At 38.7% G+C, this 22,166-nt stretch overlaps 1 protein-coding gene across 6 annotated transcripts in view; it reads right to left on the reverse strand.

Moving 5' to 3' along the window:
- The window catches only part of PTPN13 (protein tyrosine phosphatase non-receptor type 13), a 133,423-nt gene that overhangs the window by 17,649 nt on the left and 93,608 nt on the right, over nt 1-22,166 (reverse strand). For 5 of the 6 annotated variants that reach the window (XM_061992965.1, XM_061992969.1, XM_061992967.1 and 2 more), the window contains 16 exons: nt 21,227-21,389; nt 15,370-15,787; nt 15,108-15,205; nt 13,300-13,356; nt 11,657-11,749; nt 10,255-10,362; nt 9,403-9,534; nt 8,546-9,012; nt 7,517-7,651; nt 5,492-5,585; nt 4,617-4,702; nt 3,668-3,815; nt 2,529-2,743; nt 2,342-2,440; nt 480-832; nt 108-282 (listed from right to left, as the gene is read on the reverse strand). In XM_061992965.1, the coding sequence (XP_061848949.1) occupies nt 108-282; nt 480-832; nt 2,342-2,440; nt 2,529-2,743; nt 3,668-3,815; nt 4,617-4,702; nt 5,492-5,585; nt 7,517-7,651; nt 8,546-9,012; nt 9,403-9,534; nt 10,255-10,362; nt 11,657-11,749; nt 13,300-13,356; nt 15,108-15,205; nt 15,370-15,787; nt 21,227-21,389 (2,841 nt within the window). The remainder of the gene's footprint in view (nt 1-107; nt 283-479; nt 833-2,341; nt 2,441-2,528; nt 2,744-3,667; nt 3,816-4,616; nt 4,703-5,491; nt 5,586-7,516; nt 7,652-8,545; nt 9,013-9,402; nt 9,535-10,254; nt 10,363-11,656; nt 11,750-13,299; nt 13,357-15,107; nt 15,206-15,369; nt 15,788-21,226; nt 21,390-22,166) is intronic. The other variant, XM_061992966.1, reaches the window with a different exon arrangement.

Raw genomic sequence — 22,166 nt, forward strand, 5'->3', positions numbered from 1 at the left:
CGCCTAACTTGTGCCCAGTCATTCCCAATACCGTGGCTAAAACAACTTCTAGGTGGCCACAGCAGCAGATATATTTACGCTACTGAAAGATAGAAATAGTAAATTACTGGCTCATATTCTTCAGCATTCTTTTCCAATTGGCTGAGTAATGAATCCATTCCTCCCAGGTGTGGCGTCAGCTCAGCAGCAGGAGTAGCATAACAGTCACTTATTAAAACAGATGTTGTAACATCAGGAACAGTTCTACAGGCTGGAATCAATGGCAAATCCAATGGCAAGTTACTACAGAAAAAGCAAGCAAAAAAACCAACAATCAGCTTGTACAACATGGTTAGCATGTACAAATGAATATATGGACCAATATTGATTTTATGCAGATCTACAAAGCAAAACAAAAAAGTATTTCTAGGAATACATTCAATAAACTACTTTTGCAAACATCTTCTATAGTATTATGAAGATCATTATAAAGAACATACTTGTCCACAAACTCTGACTTGCTAGGATCAGGGTATAAGATGGTGCAAACAGCCTCCTCCTGACCTCCATGTGCTTCATACTGACTCTGTGCCTCTGTCATAGCTTCATCTGAAGTTTGGTATAGTGTGGAATTCCAGCCAAGGCCCATCTGTGCTGTTGAGTCTATCACCTCCTCATCACCGCTCCTGCTGCTGTCACTATAGTTGTCTATTCTAGAGGGAGATTTTAGCCTTTTCTTTCTCAGATCAGTAGTTTCATTTTCATCTGAGCTGTCACCTTGTTCTCCATTTGATGGACCAGGTACTTCTCTGCTGATGTCTGGAAATACTTGTTGGGGTGAATGAATGGGAGTCTGCAGAAAACAAGGACATTCAATTTACCAAACTCCAGTGCTGATGACAAAAAGATGATGCCAAGACTACATAAAGTTACCAAAAGCAATTAGTGGCTTCTTCCATTTATATGGGGGTTGGACTAGATGATCTTTCAAGGTCCCTTCCAACCCTTAAGATTCTGTGATATGTTAGCTCAACTGTGTAAACATATCATAGCACAGTTTCACCAAGTTCAACACAACTTGACCGATACGAAGTGTGTAAAACTTAGAAACATGTACTGCTAAAGAACTACAAATTAACCTAACAAAAACAAATATACTCTTGGCTCTAGCCTCAAAGTCTACAGACAGATACCTTTAAGCTGTGCGCAGTAGTCATCTAGGCAATTACCACAAAATCCCCTCCAAACAGAACACACCGCTGATGCTTACAGTGAAACTGTAGTCAAACTTCTCTCACACAGGAGGGAAATAGGGAAGCTTTCAAGTATAAAGCTTGCATAATGGACTACAAAAACTGTAATTTATGTCAAATACATAATATTTCGACAAGTTATTAACTCCTATAAGAATCACAAGCAGTTTTGACACCAATCACATATTCCCAACAATATCAGCTAGTAGACACACAAAGTTGAAATGCTTCATTTATGTCTTTATGGTGAAATTCTTGTGTTCATGAACACACTAATATGATAATGTTATAAACAAAGATTGTTTATAACAAAGTTTGTTTTTTCTTTTAATATATGCCCTGTTTTTATTAAAGTTATTCCATACTGCAATCAAGTTCATTACAGGATTAATTAGATATTTGTATTATTAGTTTGTTCAGTTACTTGTCTCTTACATAAATTTTAACTTCCCTTAAACTTGAATTTGTACATTTGAGTTTCTGTCATTAGACTTGAATGGTTTTTATTGTTTGGTATTAAAGTAACTTAAAGACTTGTCTCCATTAATTTTACACTTTGCTTTTCAGGCAAATTCCTCTCCACATCCTCCTTTGCTGAAACACATTTAATTTCTACTTCTTCCAAGTATCCTAAAATGACTTTCTGTTCTTTTGATCTACTTATTGGAGCATATAGAAACATTATTTGGGACACCTCTAATTTCTAGTAAGTAAATATGGCAATCTTTTCCCTGGTTTTCCATGCATCAAAGACAGAGAATTTGGTGTTTCACACAATATTCTTCCCATACATTACAGAAATGTACAATTTCTATTTGAGAACTAATTCCAGGTATTGGGCTGCAAAGAGTCCCTTGCCACAGGAAGTGTACTAAGCCAGTTTCACATATCTTAAGCCACAAAATGTAGGAAAATGAAGTAAAATTATTAAAGTCCTGCATTCTTTTCAAATTTCCACCAAGTACTCAGTATACTTCTGAGGGATTTCCTATATGAACCATGTTTGGTGAGCACCCTCCCTATCTTTCCATCTGTATCTTGCATTCAACCCATCAGACTGAATAAATGAGTCTTCAAATAGCAATTAAAAAAAATCATATACACCTTACCAACAAAGAAGGATCGATGTCTGGTAGTATACCAGGTGGTGGCCGACAAAGGATAAGAGAGACTTCTGGAGATGTCCCCCTCAGAGCAGAGATGACTTCCTATGGCCACAGCAGGATTCATTATTAGACACGGACCCCCCAAATTTGCAGGACTACCACAGCATGAGTTTCACTACTAGATACAAACCTGCTGGGATAAACCCTTTAGTGATGCCCCATTCACCTTCAGAATGACATCCCCAATTTCTATCTGTCCACTTTCTGCGGCAGGCTGCCCAGGGAAGAGCTTTTTCACTCTCACAATAGTGGAGCCCAGTTGCTCTGGCGTAAGGTTATCTTCACGGCAGAAACTGAACCCAAGGCCTGAGCTATTCTTCAACAGCTTTACCTCAAATGTGTTCTCTGCAAAAGACACATTAACTAATTATTTCCCATAGCATCTTGGCCATGAAAAAAAGAGTGTCTGGTGCTCTTACAGCAGGCATGACAATGCGTATACTCGCCCTCCCAGAGTTCTTTCACTTCACTGAACACAAGAGTTATCTAAAAGATTCGTTCAAGTTAAAGAGGACAAAAAGCTGATCACAGCTTCTTAAGACTGCTGGCTTCCGATGACAACATCCCCACCATACAGAAATCCAGAGTGTCTCCAAAATACTGTTCTCCAGAAAATCCATTAAGCAGCCTGTTAAAGCATACAGTGACATAACTTTTCTGGCCACTGAACAGACATTAGTTAGAGCAGCAACTGGAGTTCCTGGCAGACAGGATAAATCCCACGAAGGAAGACCAAAAAGTAACTGCAGTGGTTTCCCCATTTGGGTAGGCTTCCTTCCACTTTCACAGGTCTCCACCAAGAGAAGCTGAACTATGCCAACCTAGTCAGCTACACAAATACCTCTTTTCATTTCATTCGGCTCTTGATGTCTTCTCCCACATGCAGAGGAACAACAGGACCTACAGAAGCTCTAATTTATATATAAGTATCTTAACCTTCCCTTGGCACCCCTTAGCAGCATTAGAGATAGCAGCACCCCTTTGACTCCAACCTTGCTACAGCCCTGGCCTGCAAGACTGGTGAAGCTGGGAAACAACAAAGAACAGTGAGAGAGCAAACACTTAATAGTTACTAAATGAAATGACCAAGATGTGAAAGAAAATCTCAAAAACAAATGCAACAGGAAAAAAAGAGAAGAGTGTAAGGGCTTGGTATAGATTACTACCATCTCTTTCTGCTGTCTGCCTTTCTATTCTACATAAGAATTGAGTATTATAAAAACTGAAGGATGCTTTGAAAGTTCTGTCAATTGTCCTATGTGACCTGACCTCCAGTGACAAAGCTGTAAGTTTTAGTCGCTGGTTTCTCCAGGGGCTCACATGGCGCAACCTGATTTGGAGGTGTGCACTGTGGTGTTACTGGAACATGAACCTTGGCCACTGAAAGCTGACCTTTTTCCAACAGCAGATGCACCACCTAAAGAAAGAGATGAAACATTCTCTAGTTAACTAGCAATGGTCATGGAGATAGCAGAGTGTGGAGCACATGTTTCTTTCAAACTTGTCACAGTCAAAAGTTTTGCAGCAGTAAACTTTATAGACAACTCCCTTTTCTTAAAAGAAACTTGCAAGACACTTGCCAACACAGAAAAAGAAAGGGTTTTCTTCCAGTAAGGCTGTGAGAGGGTTAGGAAGTGTCAAAGACAGTGTCATTTTCACATGTGTACAGGGAACAGAGCTCGAAGCATTTTATAAAGTGAGCACAAACAGTAGTTCTTAGCTGCTCTGAATGTGTACATTCCTTGGCTATTTCCCTGGCACAAGTATAATTACCTGTGCAGGTACTTCCATATGTGAAGCAACACTATTCAAGAAGGAGATACCATTAACAGAATTAAGTTCTATCCAAAAAGGCCAATACTCAAGCAAGGCCACCAATATAGCATGCAAACAGAGCTGCAGGTATGGAGGCCTTTGCCTCAGATTTGGGACCAGTCTGAAGCATGCTGCTACAGCTGCTTGACAATCTGTGCACATTCCTTCCTGTTAAGCCCAGAGACAAGGAGAAACTAATTCCATGTAGACTCCTCATCCATACAGAGAAAGAATTTCACTAGGGTGGGCAGTAAGACTTCAGTCCCAGGAAGCCCAGGCATCTAAGAAAGCACACCTAAAGCAACCAGGACACTGGGGAGAATTCCAGTTTTCAGGTTCCTTTACCTCTCTTCACTCATGAAGAGGTCTACTACAGGTAGGAGCAGAATAAGCAGCTGCTTACCTGCCCAGTGTTTCTCAGTGTTTCAACAGCTTGCTTATGGGTAGCACCTTCCAAACTAATCCCATTGACCGATAGCACACGGTCACCTACAAAGGATTGATTAATAGTTTAAGAAAAAGTAGGTATAACATCATCTATAAAATGTATATGACACAGGGAAACCTTCATGTCTCAGCTAATAAGGATAGTTATTAAAATAACTTCTCTCTTGCCCCCATGCTCTGAGTCAAAAGGGGAACTTTTCAACTCAACCATACAGCTGGACTCAATGGTCTTAAGCTAAATGATTCTGATTCTATGGGATAGTCCTATGTCAAAGCTAGCATTAGCCATCAGAATGATAGCCTGCCACAAATATCAGACTTTTTATTAAAAATTAATCTTATACTATAGTGGGAATTCTCATTTCAATAAATAACATGGCCTGGCTTACAAAGCAGTAACAATTACAGTGATTTTCTGTATTGAGATGCCAAGCATGCCAAACAAGAAGACCACAAATAATTCAAAGTGCTTTCTCTCCATGGTTGGAATAGAGGTTTTCTTCATTATCACAGAAAAAAAAAAAAAAAAAAAAAAAAAAAAAATCCTGTGGCTATCTCCTGCTTTTCTCCTCCACTGTCTCAGCACTTTTCTGTTAGTTCTACATTTTTTTTTACATCTTCCCCTGAGCCATTAGCAATGAAGGCAGTATTTAAAGTGACAACTGCAGATGCAGTAGCTAGGAAAAGCAGCTCTTATTCCTAGTGAAAATGGTACAATGAAAGGAGGCAAACAGTTCACAGTTTCTATGTCACAGTGTACTGTCAAGTCTGTCACAGTTATTTGCCCTTTTTTCACATTAAGAGTCCCAACTGAAAAAACTGAAATACTACCTTTTTCTATTCTGCCATCTGCTTCAGCTGCTCCCTTGGGAATAATCGCTTTCACATAAATACCACCATGCCTTATGCTAGTATTTACACCGCCCTAAATGGAAAGAAAAATAGGATTTGTTAAGTCTTTTTGCAGCTAGAGTACTTAGCAATTAAACATAGTGTCACACAAGAAAAATTGTACTCAGGAAGCGCTTGGACTACTGGCATGTAAAAAAACCAGCCAAACTATCAAAATCAATGTTACATAAGGCATGTTTTTGCAGTCATGCAACTTTATTCTAAATGAAGTGGGGATGGAAGATGGCAAAAACATGACGCATGACAACACAAATGTGACCAAGACAAATTAATGTCCTTCAGCAGAAACATGTCTGCATTATGTTGGATTTCACATGCTTGCATGCATATCAAAGCTCAGAGATGTGTAAGAGCATGTCAAAGCAGAAGATGCACATCCATGCAGTGCTCTACTCCAATACACCCTCTCTGATATAACAGGAAACTAAGGAGTGCTGCTTTCTCAGCTCGTGCAAGTTTGAAGGTCTAAGCTGAAAAATTCTGCTCAAACTCAACTGGCGTTGTTTTTGGAGGGGCTTTTTGCAGGCAGGGCTGGACCTTTGAAGGTCCTTTCCAACCCAATTCATTGCATGATTCTGGCTCGCTGCTGCACTATCAGTGCTTCTCCAGAAACTTGGGAGGAAAGTGGGAGATCAACAGTATATTAACATTTACTCCCAAAGCACACAGTATTACATGTGAAAACTTTAAAACATAGAGCCAATTGTACACTTTCACACCACTGAATGTGATGCCAATGCAGGCAACAGAATGGAGGCTGAAAAAGGAAAGGACAATGAAGATATCACTTGGTCATCCTTTAAGGAAAATCTTTGTATTGGTTTATATTTGTTTTCTACAAAGCCAATCCACACATACAGCATGTTTGATCCTATTCAATAGCCAACTTCTGATGAACCTTTGGTCCTCCAGCTGTCTCAAGTGATAAGCTTGACAGAGCAATATGACTTGGAATAGACTGCGATGCTGAAATAACAGAATTTCATTCTGTTCCTCCTAGAACACTCACCATATATATACATGAGAACAGTGCTAGTCTTGTGAACCGGCACTCCATCTACATGCCTATTCCTATGGCCACATTCGGGAAAAGGTCAACTTAGTTTCAGGTATAAACAGCCAGTGAAAGCCACCAGCTCTGAATTACAGCTAATAACTGCTGTTGTATTTTGTTGTATTTTAACTAGTTGTTGTATTTTAACTAACTTTCCCTCCTTCAAATTACTGTGTAATCTGGCAATTAATGAAGCAGAGATAACGAATATAAAAATGTAAAATGCATTTCTGAATACAAAACAAGAGGAGTTAAAATTGTGTGCACCTCAGTTATAAATCATTCTCGTGTCTGAAGTCCCACTCTGCAGTACAGCAGGCCCTATACATGAACTGCCTTCAAAATGTTACAGTCCAAAGAGAAATTAGTCCATTAAAAATATGTTTTTGTCTCATGTTGCAAGAAAGCAGTGTCAGACAGGTCTTACTGGGATTTAAGTAGCTTTTTGTTTTCTGCCTTTTATCCAGAGAGAGAACACTGAACATGGTACATGTGTGAGGGCATGTATAGATACTCTTAAGTAACACAACCACTTCTGTTGCCTGCAATGCCAGTCAAGGAATGTCTGATTTATCTCCTTTGTAAATCTGCCACATTATTAAGTAGCAAAGGACGAAAACCATCTTGCTTTTTGTATTCATGAAGCAGCATCTGTGATAAGATTCTATTAGGACTTTGGGGCTCAATCATGAAACAACAATCAAGAGTTACTTAAAGGGCGGATGACAACAAGAGAGATATAAAATAATATTACTTTTCAGCTTTAGGAAGATCAATCACACATCAGTAAAACCATATACTTAACAGTGACAGAAAGTATTTGGCTTCCTTGTAATTTAACAATTTAATGGGTTGCTGGGAGTAGAGAAAAAGAGAAAATATCTAAAAACCTTGTCAAACAGTACCGTGACACTTATTCCCAAGCCGTTATCTTTTTTGGCTAGTTCAACCTCAAAGATATCTCCAGGTTTAAGGAATGTTGCAGTAACCTTTTTAGAATTCATTTTGTTTGCTGTATTCATTCCCTTTATTAAAAAACAAACAAACAAACAAACAAAACAAGAAGAGAGAATGATTTGCCATTAGAACAGAAGTTTACAGTTAAGACCATAAAGGGTCTGTTTTTGAGTCAGATGCAGCCAAAAGCACAGAAATATGCTTGGCCTTCAGCAGTCAAGTCCTTATCGTCAAAAGGAGTTTGTCACAGAACACAGAAACCACAGTACTGCTGTATTACAGCAGCCTAGAGTCCATTGGATTAATTTGCAAGAGATGCCCAAACTTGACTGAATAACCTCCAGCAGCTGAAAAGAGGAATTGCTGCTAGATAGGAATTAATTTGCAGTACTTGCCATTGTGTACTTTCAGAAAGGTGAAGCAGCAAGCTGTCTCTGTTTGGAACATGGCTCACTGCTGAATTTTACTACACAAGAACAGTTTTCCATGGATTAGATCAATCCCAAAAGATGAGTTCTGCTGCTACCCAATCCAGATGCATCACTACCAGTCTAGGAAAAAACTAAATTATCTGCCAGGTGAATAAACTTACCTCTAAGGGTGGTCACTAGACCATGATCATATGGGACAAAATCACCAAATTCAGTGAAAGTATTCTACAGATTTAACAAGTACACTATACACTCATCTGAAAGCACAATGTGCCTCTAGTAAGACATGCCCATTTCATGACATTGGAAAGCTGGAAAGTTGTTTCATGTTGCAGGGGTGATCTTCTGCATTTATTTTGAACAAAATCACCAAACTACTAGCAATTAGCTATTGGCATTTCCCATTAGAAGGATAAACTGCAGGCTAGGCTTCCCTTCCCCCATTTCCTTTCACCTTATTCACATCTACAGTCAAATATTTCACTACCACTATTATAGTGATGCAAAATATTAATATAAAATACACTATGCCTTTTTAGCTGGCTGTTGCTCCTGACTGCTGGAATAAGTTGCTTCATCCATGTCAGAATCCCCTCGGTCAGAATATTCCACAGACTCCAGTAACCCAGGCCTTTTATTTTTCCCTCGAGTACTATCGGATGAGGATCTTCTCTTATCATTCATTTTAGAAAGCCCAGACTGGGAATCACTGGCACACTGAGGATCCTGCTGGGCTCGACCACTTGCATGTTTGTTAAAGAAGCCAGCTGTCTGGCTCTGAGACAGGCTGGCACTCTCGGTTCTGGAATCCTGGGAGCTCACACTTCCATCCCGCTTGCCTCCCGAGAAACGAGACAAACTCCCTGAAACAGGCCTCTGGTGACCACCAAATTGGTTGTGTTCTTCTGAAGAGGATTCTGCCTCATTGTCCTGCACTGACGATGACCTCCTTAAAGAGCCCCTGCTCCCATTACTGACATGTGCAGCATTAGATGATGCTGAAACCAGGAGACAAGACAGTCATCAGTAGCTGGTTACATCTTATCTACCATATGACACAAATTTCTCAGCTTACAACCATGTATGGTTTTACTCATTCATATTATGCAGGACAATTTCTGTTTGACGATGCAACCAGCATGTCCTCACCAAATACGACTATAACACACTTATTTGTTGAGTCACAGAACACAATTTCAAACATATACTAGCTAGGGTTGCTTATCAAAGTGACTGCAGTTGGAGTGATGTTTCACTCCTATGTCAGTTGATCAGATTAATAATTTTAAAAGAAACACTGAAAGTACTTTATGAAGGTGTCAGAAAAGACAAGAGTGCTCAAACTCAAAGAACAATTCTTTAATAATAAGGAATATTTCTCTCCATACCTTTGGATAGCTTGTCCTTGGGCTGAGAGATAACAAGTGTCACATCTTCAGATGCATTCTCCAAAATTTCTAATGCTGCATGGTGGCTGACACCTTCTAAACTTGTGCTATTTATGGATATTAGTCGGTGTCCTGCACAAAAAGATATTGTCAAATACAATCTAACATCTACATTTCTATCCACCAGTGACAACATGGAGTGCAGGTCTGAATATTTCTACACAATACATGGATTAGAAACAACTAAAATTCAAGTGATGCTGGAATAGGGAATCCTAATCATTAAAAATCCCACAACAAACTACAAGAAGTGGTTATGAATTTTTCCCCTTTTAAAATCTTCCAAGTCTTCCCATATTATGATTTCTACTTCCATCTCTGCTGTAAGAAAAACAGTTGCAAAAACAAAAATCAAGAAGTTAAATAAGCAATTAACCAGCTCTGTTCACAGACTAAAGTGAAAAAAAAAGAAGCAGATATTAAAGAAATTCCCCCTGCTATAGCAGCCATATAGTTACAGTCCCTTTTTCCAAAATCAAAGTATGGACTTTGAGTTTTAAGAAATATAAAGGACAAAGCAATAAAACAACAAGAGATACAACAGCAAATAAAGCCCTTATCTTTATATGTAACTTGAATTTTCTAATATTTCAAAGTTTTATAATTATTATGGTAATTCAGATTATTTGTTTGGTTTTGTATATGGTTTAACAAAGAGGTATCACTGGTTTTCAGAAATTATCCAGAAGGTAACTGAAGTTCAGCATTTGCAACACCTGCAGCCATAGACGGAAACAGTACTATAGGCATGTTTGGCCTTTTCTTTCACCTCTTCTTATTTACACCATTCACCTGGTTTTAGAGATCCTTCCAAATCAGCTGGCCCTCCAGGAATAATTGAGTGAATAAAAATTCCCAGATCAAGTTTCCCTGTCTTCTCTCCACCGACTATTTGAAAGCCTATTACAAAACAGGCACAAAGCAGGCAAAAATGTCAGCGCTCGCAGCATAACATAACACCAATCTGTATTTCAGAACCAATAAAAACTTAGTCATACTTATAAATGTAAAATAAAGCTATATATCTCAAAGAAGTCTACATGAAAGTAAATGGAAAAGCTTTTTTGATTAAGCTTGATTACATTTTGTATTGAGCAAGCAGCTCAGACTTTGTCAAGCTGGTTTCCCAGAAAAGCCCAGCAAAGGCTACAGACGAAAACTGTGGCAAGAGAAACATAATGAACAGATGACATTAAATGCACATTCACTGACAATATGAAATTTATTTTCTGTTTAAAATTTCTGGTTTTCTCAGAAAATTTAGGTGCTTCACCTAAATGTTTGAATCCGGTCTTAAGAACTGATCTTTTGAACTTCCTGTTTTCTTTTGAGGCTTCTAATCTATTTCTGCTTATTCTACCAGGTAAATCTGGGAAAGATGTTCAAGATGGGAAGAAATGGAAGATATCAGGTCTTCTCTATTATAGCTAAAACAGCAAAGTACCACGGATTGCATGGGAAAGAAATAAAATAAATCTTGCATTTCATATTAGTTTATTTTCTTTTTGATCAACTCCTAAGTTACTGGGCAGGATAAACACTACATATTATTTGTTTGCGAGATTTTTTTCCCTCCGCAAATCTACACAACAGTCTTATTCTGAACGACAGACAGAACAATGTCCTTCAGGACACTTTAGAGGGTCACTAAAGCATAATACTGGCACCAAATTATTCATTACTCATACAGGGAAAAATTACGTGGCTTTATGAAAAAAGGTAATCGGTGGAAGGAGGAATGGAATACATTTTCCAGGCTCCTTAAACTTCCAATTAGTGTTCCATAAACTCCACAGTTACCTCATAATGGCTTCATAATGTCTTTTATCTTGTTTGAAGTCTTTAAGCTGTTACAGTTGTCCACATGGACAAAAACTCTTGTACCTGAACACAGGGATAAACTCTAAACGGCAACTTTTGGGATGGCTAGATCACAATAGAAATAATATCCTGCACTTACAACATAGAAAAATTGAGAAACACACTTGCTTAACACCACTCAACAAATGAGTAGCAGGAGCTATGAAGTTAAGACCAGACTTCGGCATCTAAAATGCCTTTTAAACCCAGCTACTGTCTGCAGTGCTTTCTTCGGTCCTACAAGAAATACTTAAATATGTACAGACACGAAAACCTTATTTTGGTTTTGGCTTCTAGGAATACATATGACAACAACAATTTTAAAGCCACTTACCTAAGCCAAATTTTTCATCCTTTTTCAAATTCACCAAAGTGATCTCTCTTTCTGGTGAGGCAACTCTGTCCTGTGTTGTTTGCAGACAGCCAACTGAAAAGTCAACATTTTGTAATTAGATGCTACCTGAATGCTTCCCTTTAAGTTTGCCTTCAAATTCTATTCCATTAAAAATGATTACTTCTCTGAAAATCTGAGAAACTATTCTGGTCCAGCTTTCACCACCCAAGTCATGTCCAAATAAAATCAAATCCAAATATACCACTGTTGTAACTCACTGCCTATTCCTCCTAAGAAAAGCACCTAGCATAGCCTCTTGGAATAACAACACAATCAAGCCTTAGAATCTTCAAATTTATTGATCTCAGTTTAGCGAAGTATTCAGATCTGTGTTTGATGTGCCCTGTTGAGGTATGCAGGACACAAGCATGTTGGTGAAAGTGAAACTGAAGCTTATTATATGAAGTGGCTAAAAGGTTACTCTGAGCTCCCTCAACAGTGGCCTATCATTGAAAAGCCCCAAATTAGAAACATCTTCTAAAACGTTTATAGTTTAAACTTATGACGTCATTTGCGACTCCACAGGCTGCTGATTCTGCCTCTTCCATAATTTAAACACCTTCACAGCAAATTTATGTGACTTCTGTAGATCCAGGCACTTAAGAGACAGAAGGAGTATGATTTGGAAAAAAAAAAAAACCAACCAAACCAGTCTCCTGAAACTTGAGGAAACTCCAACATACTGTAAAAGCCTGAATGCAGGAATTTGTTACCTAGAGAAGATACAACTCATCTGGGTTTTTGAGTTCCTGGCATATTTTTGTCCTAGAGTGGAACACTCATGTCCACAATGCGCTGGTGAGGCCACAACTCGAGTACTGTGTCTAGTTCAGGGCCCCTCACAACAAGAAGGACAAGGAGGTGCTGGAGCGTATCCAGATATGGGCAACGATGCTGGTGAAGAGTCTACAGAATAGGTCTTATGAAGAGCAGCTGAGGGAGCTGAGAATGTAGCTGAGTTGCACCAAGGGAGGTTTAGCTTGGACTTTAGGAAGAACTTTTTCACCGAGAGGGTTATTAAGCATTGGAATAAAATGCCTAGGGAGGTGGTGGAGTCATCATCCCTGGAGATATTCACAAGACACAGCAATGAAGTACTGAGGGATATGGTTCAGTTTAGTGATGGGCTTGGTAGTGTGAGACGGCTGGTTAGACTCAATGATCTTCCAACCATAATGACTCTATGATTCTATGGATGGCTAAAACCTACTGAGCTCTGCATAACGGTACAAGCAGAAAACAGTGGAGCGAGAGTATGCGACCAACTGCACCACCTGGAGAAGGAGTTTTTCCTCCCACAAAACCAAGACAAACCTAAAAAGTAAAAGAATCAAATAGTAAATCCAGTCTTCTCAAGCTCCACAGAACCAGTAACTTCAGAATTAAGGGGAATGAGCTTTGAAGACCATGGTATGTTAGATAACAGCACTCTTCAACCCTCAAACTAAACAGACATAATTCACATTTGAAAACAATTACACACAGATGTCAAGAAGCAATTCAAAAGAAATATTAGGAGGAAAAGTGAAGCACTTGATAAACTGGCTGAATTACTTCTATACATATACTATTTATTAACTTACCACTCTCTTTTAACAGTGTCGGTGATGGCTGATTTCCTGAAACATTCATGCTAACGCCTGTGACATGAATGGAAATATTAGACACAGTTGCAAATTATTTTTAACATATTTAAATTTTAAATTAATTTAATTTTAAATGCTACCAAGAAGTATTTCAGACTACACAGTACACATGAGTTCATTCACAATATCAGATTATTTCTTCTAAAAAAGAACAAACATGAAAGTAGTTCTGGATTAGCAAATAAATATTAATTTACTTTGGTCATCATTCAGATGCAAAGGCAAAGAATTAAAGAAAGCACAGTGGGTTAGCCTTTACAACCACCGTTAAGTTCAGATAAAATTAACGTATCTGGATGAAACTAAGTCAGAAACTATATTTTCTAATAATATTGGATGAATATGCCTAAACTAATAAAACAACACAGAGGAGACTTGTAAGATTTTGTACAGTGACAAATAAGTTGTTGCAGTAACAAGTAATTTGAATCATATATTTCCATTTAAATTCTATTTTCTTTAGAATTATCAGTGTTGAGCAAATATGGTCATATTTTAAGAGGCCATAATAATATATGTACTAAGTTATAAAAATAAATGAGGTAAGATAATTCAAGCTCTTTGGGAAAGCAGTCTGGACCTTTTGCAAACGTCTGAAACCTAAAGTTTCGGTTGCTGAGCTTCACCATGCAAAGAATGTGTCCCCCCCAGCAGCAGCAATATGATTCAGCAGGACTTTCTGAACATGAATTATCAGAATTGCTGCCTAGAAGATTATGGGTAAGCACATGATAACACTAATTGTAAAGCTAAAAGCATAGGATAAATGCTGCAAACAGTCACTACTTGCATCTCACTCTTCAGTAGCTTATGCTCCAGTACTGAAAAAGCGTAGCTCCCAAGTCAGCCCTAGTTTCAAGTGCAGTGGGGGCAGTGTATGTCATGCTGTTTGGTGGTTTGGGTTTTTTTTGGTTCAGATTTTTTTGTGAGTTTGTTCATACTGAACCCCACAAACTCAATTTTTTTACACTTTTGCTATGTTCTGTAACTAATCAATATTTTAATATTAACCAAAAGTAAAGCAATAAAAGATTTCAGTCACAGTTTCAATTATAGTAACAGGGAACTCCCTATAACCTGAAACAGATAACACAGACATTAAAAATTAATATCTGATAACTCGTTGTGCAAGTTTAACTCTCTTAAAAAAAAAAGACTCAGAGCAGCTAGTTTGAACTCCGTAGTTTTGCTGCCTAGTAAGACTATTCATGGGCAAATCAATTTCTGGCATGGCTCATTACAAAAGTGTTTCTGTGAAATACTCAAGTCACTGCAAAAGATTGTAGCTAATTTATTATATCCAAATGAGATGAGACAAAGAACTGTGCAGTTACTGCTTAAAGGTACTACTCAATACAGCTTAGGCCAAACTGGGTCTACTTCCAAAAATCACTACCTGCACACTTTCAACAGAAAACACTAAGAAAGTTCAAGCTTGACAAATGGACTGAGAAGACCAGCAAATTATTAAAAGATCCATATAACAGAACGTCATTCTAAAGTGCTAATACTTTGCACATCTTTGTACAGACTAGGGTTGGCCAAAGGAAGAATTTTTTTTGGATTCATTGCCACAATTATTCAGGAGCAGTAGGCAATTGGCCTGGATTACTTTAACACGTGATACTCTGCTCCCATTCTCAAATCAAATTACTACCATCAGTTAATAAATATATCAAAGCATTACACCCAAAGCAATTTTAGAGGTTAGTTAGTAAATACAGTAATATTTTATGTATGCTGACCTACAACATAGGCTTGACTGGTATCTTCAATGGATGATGAGTCTGATTCATTTTTCTTTCTTTCAGGGCTTCTACTTACACCTGCATGAGATTTTGAACTTAAAGGGGAGAAGGAGAGAAAGGAAACAGAGGGAAGAGGAAGTTGGGAGAGGGAAGGATCAATGTAATAAAATAATTGTATGAATAATAAATCAAAACTGATGCAAAATGTACATTTGACTGTACATAAAAGATGTTACAGGGTGGTCAGAGCGACTCTTACTTGCTTAACGCTCCTGCTGCTGATCCAGTATCAAATTTTGGCATTTGCTGAAAGACTCTGCTCATTATGTCTTCTATTTTTTGGGGGGAAGAGTCCAAAGCAGTAATCATATTTTTCCTCGTGGGATAAACTGAGATATGGCTCTGACTCAGATCATGAAATGACTTGCTCATAACCTTGGGTCTTTCCTCCCATGGAGTCTTCTCATTCTTGTCCTTGGAAGAGCTAGGAAGTTGCTGGAAAAGTGAGAGCTCAGAGCAGGACAATCTCTTCAGAATCTCTGCTTGAACAGACAGAGGTCGAACAGCAAGTCTGTTCAAAGTGCTGCTGGCCAGGCTACCAGTGCTGATTGCTCGTCCAACCTTGAAACCTTTGACAGAGTCTGCGTGAAGGTTTAAGCTCCTAAATGAAGCCCTTTCTGTAGGGTTTTTTTAAACAAACAAACAAACAAAAATTAAATTATACAGCAGAACTAGTGTGATCTCCTTGTCTATTCAAATAACCAACTCATATAAAGTGTTATTTTCTCCAGATGTACCATCATCAGGTACATGTAAACAACCACCATGTACTTTGCTTAGGAAGCAAACTTTGGAGTTCATGACATTACACAAACCTAACAATCTATTTAACTGGAGTTCAAAAACTCAGAATAACAGAATAATTATCCCTTTACTGGTGTGTAGACTCATATTCTCTGTTAAACTGCTGTTCTTTATAATACAAGTACATAATCTCTTTCTGCAAAGCAACTAATATCCTCAAGGCAAGTGACCTGGAAGAATACATTTCCTTAAACCTGCTTATACAAGTCTTTTTCAGAATTTGAGCAAATAGGACTCCCCCACCTCTAGACTATGAGATCTTATCCAACTTCCATTCACATATTGCTTAGTTTTTTTTGCACGAGCCCCTGGCATACTTACAGTACAGCAGCAAGGTTGTGGGGGCTTGGCAGCATCTCTACCTGATTAAAGAGCATCGATTCAGTCAGGTGCACTTAGAGACACCTCCTAACAGAAACACCCTTAATGTTTTAGCATGGAATGAAAAATGCTGGCTGGAGTTTGCCAGAGTTTTTGACTCATGAACTAGGATTCCCTTAAGCAGCAGGCAGAAACAGGTTTTGGATTGTAATTAAATCACTGTCAGCTGAGTCGTGGTAACTGTCTGGGTGGATGCTCTTAGCTGAAAGAAAATGCAAGATAATACAACTTAGCTTAACCCCTTCTTAATTCAGAGCAAAGGTGAGCAGGACTCATTTCTATTAACCTGACTCCTACAGCTAGTAGTTAAGTTCCGATCACTTGGCTCTTGCACAGACACTTGATAAACTGTGGCAACACATTTGCTGGTTAGAGCCTCTAAAGACAATCAGGCCATTTGGACCCTTCATAAATTTTACTGATATCCTAGAGTAATTTCACAGGGAAGTCTAAGGAAAATCAATCCTCAATTGCGTCCATATTTCGGATTTAGGGTTAACTAGTATGTTTTTAAAACTCTATATACATATAGGAAATAAAGTGATTTAGGAAGCTGCACTGTAACTCATAAGGAAAATTATGCATTTTGGTACACATCATCTATTAGCTGTACTGAATGCTGAACATAAACATTAAAGGATGTTTTTGGCAAATGTAATTTCAATCCAAAAGACATTTCTTCCTCCACTACCTAGGGCAGGAGTTAACTGCAACAGTGCCTCATGCTTTTCTTCTAACAGGCATGCATATTGAGAAGACTTAGTTGTGCATGGTAATTATTTGTCCTTTTTCAAGATAAATTAGTATACAACCATCACTTCCTCACTCACACCAAATACCTCCTAGCCACATATATCAGGCAAACTAGATGAGCTACATAAGAACGGTTTTCCTCGATCAGACCAGAGAACCACAAATCCCATTTTCCTGACTCTGACAGAAGCTATCAATGATACTTTCTCTTCTTGTGTTCCCAACACTCAGGAAGAGTACTTTAATACAATATTTTAAGATTTCTTCTCCTGACATCATATCGATCACCTATGAACACCAAATAGGATTTCCCTATGGATTTCAGATGAATACTTTCACATAATTATCTATAGACATAAGGCCTTTCATATCTTCTGCTGATCCCTTAAAAGAAAATGTAGGTGCTCAAAACTTATCCTTCCAAAGTCTGACTTAACCCTCACTTCATCTTTGTGGTTTTCTATATGTATGGGTTTAGGCCCAGCTGTCCACTAAACACTACATGTCACTTGCTCATTCCTTCCCCTGCAGTGGGATGGGGAGGAGAACTGGGAGAAAAAGGTAAAAACTCACAGGCTGAGATAAAGACAGTTTAATAGGGCAACACAAAGAGAGAAGAAATAATATCAATAATACCACCAAAGAATATATGAAGTGAGTGACAAACAATGCAATTGCTCACTACCCTGAATGCCCAACCCACTCCAGAGCTCTGTTCTCACTCCCTTCCCCCATCCTCCTCCTTCCCTGTTACATATACTGAGGATGACCTCATATGGCATGAATATCCCCAGTTGGGGTCAGGTTGTGCCCCCTCCCATCTTCTTGTGAAAGTTAACCCTATCCCAGCTGAAATCAGGACAGCTTTCAGGCATCCAAACATTCATCTCAAAACTCAGTGCTTGGTTCTGTTCATTGCATGCCCACAGAAGTTGTGCAAAAAAGAAACCATAATTCCTCATGTTACAGTTTACCTCTCTTATGTACCACAAAATTGTTTTTATTTTCTTTGTCTCTTTCAACTTTGTCTCCTCTCTCTATTCACACAGAAAAAAGGTTAAGAGGCACTTTCCTTTTTTTTTTCCCAAGCCTAATTTTTCTTATTAGATTTACATGTGTTAAAATGGTTTTTCCCAGGTCATTGGAGACATTGTGCAACAAGTGAAAAACATGTCATGATACTGATATACCTTAGGTATAGTGGGACGATCTTTTTCCTAGTCCTGCTGGCCACACAACTACTCATTTATGCTGGGATGTCACTGCCCTTCTTGCCCATCTGGGCACACTGCTGGCTCACGTTAAGCCAACTGTTGAACTACATCCTCAGATCCTTTTCCACCGGGCAGCTTTCTAGCCACTCTTCTCTGTAGCACTTGGCCTTGTTGAACTTTATACCACTGGCCTCAGCTCATCACTCCAGTCTGGCCAGTTCCCTCTGAAGAGCCTTCCTGCCCTTACATAGATCAATATCCCCACCCAGTTTGGTGTCACCTGCAAACTGACTGAGGGTGCACTCAACCACCGTGGGTGCAGGAAGCAGAAAGCACAAGTGGTCCAACCCAGAGCGGCCACAGGGCCTGAGCCTGGGAATCCCAGGCAGGGGCATATGGCCCCTGCCACGGCTCTGCACAGACTTCCTGGGTGGGTGGTGCACATTGCCCTGCGCCGCTGCTCCACCTACGGCTGAGCGGCCCTGTTGCTGGAGCGCCTGGCCCAGGGCTGCTGCCAGGGACCTGCCTGGGGCCTGCAGGGCCACCAACAAGGCCCAGCCTGTCCCTGCCTGCCCGGAAGAGAGGTCAGGGCACAAAGGACAGCACAACAATAGGAATTCTTTTGGCATCCCCAGTGAGCTCTTGCATTAGCTGCTTGTGTCCTTGGAACCTTTGGCTATGCAGGATCTGACTGCTGCTCAGCCCACGCAGGCGCCACATATGCGGCCTGTGCTTCTGCAAACCAGCCCTGGCCCTTGCAGCTTCTTTCTTGACAAAGGTCTCTGAAGTTGATCTGGGTACAGATATTTCTCAGATACTTCAGAAAAAAGGGTTAATGTCTAGGCTATAGTACCACTGATTAGGTTGGGATGTTCATCAATCAACAGCTTAGTTGTGTGAACCTGAGTACTTTGTATCCTTGAAAAGGAACCAGACACTGATAAGGAGGGAACCTCCAGCCTCATAGAATTGTTTCAGTTGGAAAAGACCTTTCAGATCACTGAGTCCAACCACTAACCTAACACTGCCAAGCCTACCACTAACTAAAGTATGTCCCTCAGCACCTCATCTAAGGCTAATTTAGCTAACCAATAGTATGGTTACTAAGGAATGGTAACTACTAATCAAGGAGTATACACTTAGGTGAGATTTTGCTAATCGAATACAAAATAAATACAGGAAAGTTCTTTCCTATGAGGTGCTATCTTTGTGGAATTACCATCTAGAACCCATCTTTGCACACACACGAAATAAATTGCTATCTTGATCCTGTGTGTAGACTGGCTTATTGCACACTGAGTATAAAACCCTGATTTGTGGGACAACAGTCCACCACAGGGGCTATAATGTGTTCATTTATGTCTCCATCCTCTGTTAGTATGTTCCATGAAAATTTGCTAACTGTCATTAGGCATGCCAGGCCTTCTCCCTTGTCTCAAAATATTTCCTCAAGTCATTGGCTGGAATGAAAGTGAATCTTGTAAGACACTGTAACACTGAATTTCTAAAGAATCTTCCAAAGCATATCAGTCTTCCGAAGTTAGCTATTCCACCTCATGAACGCTGCAAGCAGTACAGGCACACGCTTGTGTTCAACACCCTTTCAACCCAGAAGCAGCTCTTAAGCAAGAAACCTTCAAAATGTATGCTTCCTGTGATGATTAGCCTTAGCTTAATACTGTCATTTGTCCTTTTCTTTACTGTTTTGCTTCCAACCACCAATTTTAACTGACATTTTAAGGACTCTGGAAAAAAAGCCACCAACTTGATACTTCTGCAGGCTAAGAATAATATTGCTTCCCAAATACTGCCTGAGACTTCACTATTCTAACAAAAACAGTACTTATAATTAATATGCTGTTTGCCTAAAGTGCATCATCATTATTTTCTCTTATCTGTATTACAATACTTTCTCTTCATAAAAATTTTATTCTAGTAACTCTATTCTATATGCATATATATATGTGCCAAAAAGAGAAACACAGATAATAATTTAGATCAGTACAGTTATTATAAAAGCAAATTTCTTTTTCAAATTGTTTTTAGTAACGAAGTGTAATGGAGTTAGCCATAATACTGATTTATTTGCTTCTGATTACTAATGATCGATGAAATTTGAGACCTCTGAATTTCGGCTATGCTGGTGGGAGTATAGGTTAACTGCACCTGGAATGCAGATAGACAAAAACAAGGAACAAAGAAAGAATGAGCAGGTAGATTGTCCAAAACAGCTTTCCAGGCTGTTCTGGAGGCCTGCTCCAAATGAAGAAATCAGTATAGGGAGTGTGCTTTTTTTCATGATTGCACTCTCCAATTAATATTTAAAATCTAAAAGAATGCCTCAACATTTTCTATTACTACATACACAAAATAGATGGCAATTCTGAACACAACTATCATTAGTGTTGTTCCTTACTAGGTCCACCAAACATTAAGCAGAATAAAGACAGTTAAACTCACAGCTTATGGATGCAGCATCATTAAATGGTCCCTACTGTATTTGACCTCGTAAGATCACATCATTTTTTCTGTAATTTTACTTTATTAAACTATTTCATTTCATATAAGTAAAATGTAAAAATCCTATTATTGAAGTATCTTCAAGTTCTTTCTGACAAAAGCCAAAACCGGAAAGTACTATTAGTGACATATTTTTAGATTCCTTTTATTTTAGAGGAGCTGCTCTGTGCCAGCTGTGTGATTTGCAGTCTTTTTTTTTCTCCCCTAAACCAAAACCCGAACTAACTTAACTAGTAGATTCTCTTTCTAGTGTAAACCCTCCAAACGTAGAGCTACACATATGCAAGAATTACTGAAGCTCAAGTTCAATTTTTCTCTTCGCAAAAAAAGAAAAAAAAAAAAGAAATTTGCTATTGAAAACGAACAGAGCATCACAGTCCTTACCAATTTCCTGAGTGTCTTGGTTGCTCTGTCTGGTTCTCATCTGTAGTTGGAACTTATGCTGGGAAGAACAGAGATGCAAAAGGTACTGGCAAGTCTTGCTACTGTCAGTTTGAAATGCATGCTTGATACCATCAGATGTGTTCTGCAAAGTTATTTTCTTCTTCTACTCAAAGGAGAAAGAAAAAAGTTGAAGATAATGGTTTCTTTTATCTTACAAAGAATTTTGTATTTGCTTGTGCACAGTTACAGCATTTACACTTTCCTGAAGCAAAATGCACTGACAAGAGAGATGTCTGTTAAAATAGGGGCTGAAAATAATTTGGATTTGCAAAGTAGCTCTTTAAAGGTTCTTCTGGGCTGAGATAGTACATTATTGTTCTTGAATCCATCTCTGTTACTAACTATTGATGACCAGCAGTATTACATTTTGCACTACAGGGTGTTCTGAAGGGTCTCTGAGGAAGTTACAAGTGGTGCTGCCAATCAAGACAAAAAAGACTAGATGCCTATCTAATTATGAAATTCCACCAGTTAATGTTCCAGGTCTTGCAGTTTAGAATTTACTCAAAAGATAAACTTAATTTACCAATTCTAATTAAAGTCATAATCACAAATGGAACAAGCTGTAGCTTTTCAGTTAGTTTTCAGACAGAAGTACTGTTTTCAAAACAAACCTGTATAAAGGTAAGCACTTGAAGCTCAATATGTCATTAAAAATTTAGACATGACCATCAAGATTATGGTGTACCCACTAAAGTTTGCTGGTATTGTCCAGATCAAGTGTCAGCCTCTGATATCCATTATTGGTTAACTTCTCTTGGAAATATAACAACTCAAAAGCAAAATAGGTACATCTCCTAGTTACACTGAGTACTGAGGTTTGCCAGTAGCCAGTCCTCTAATGTGTGATTGTTATACTGGTAGCTATTTCACTACCCAA

This window comes from Colius striatus, chromosome 3 (assembly GCF_028858725.1).
Source record: "Colius striatus isolate bColStr4 chromosome 3, bColStr4.1.hap1, whole genome shotgun sequence".
NCBI lineage: Eukaryota > Metazoa > Chordata > Aves > Coliiformes > Coliidae > Colius > Colius striatus.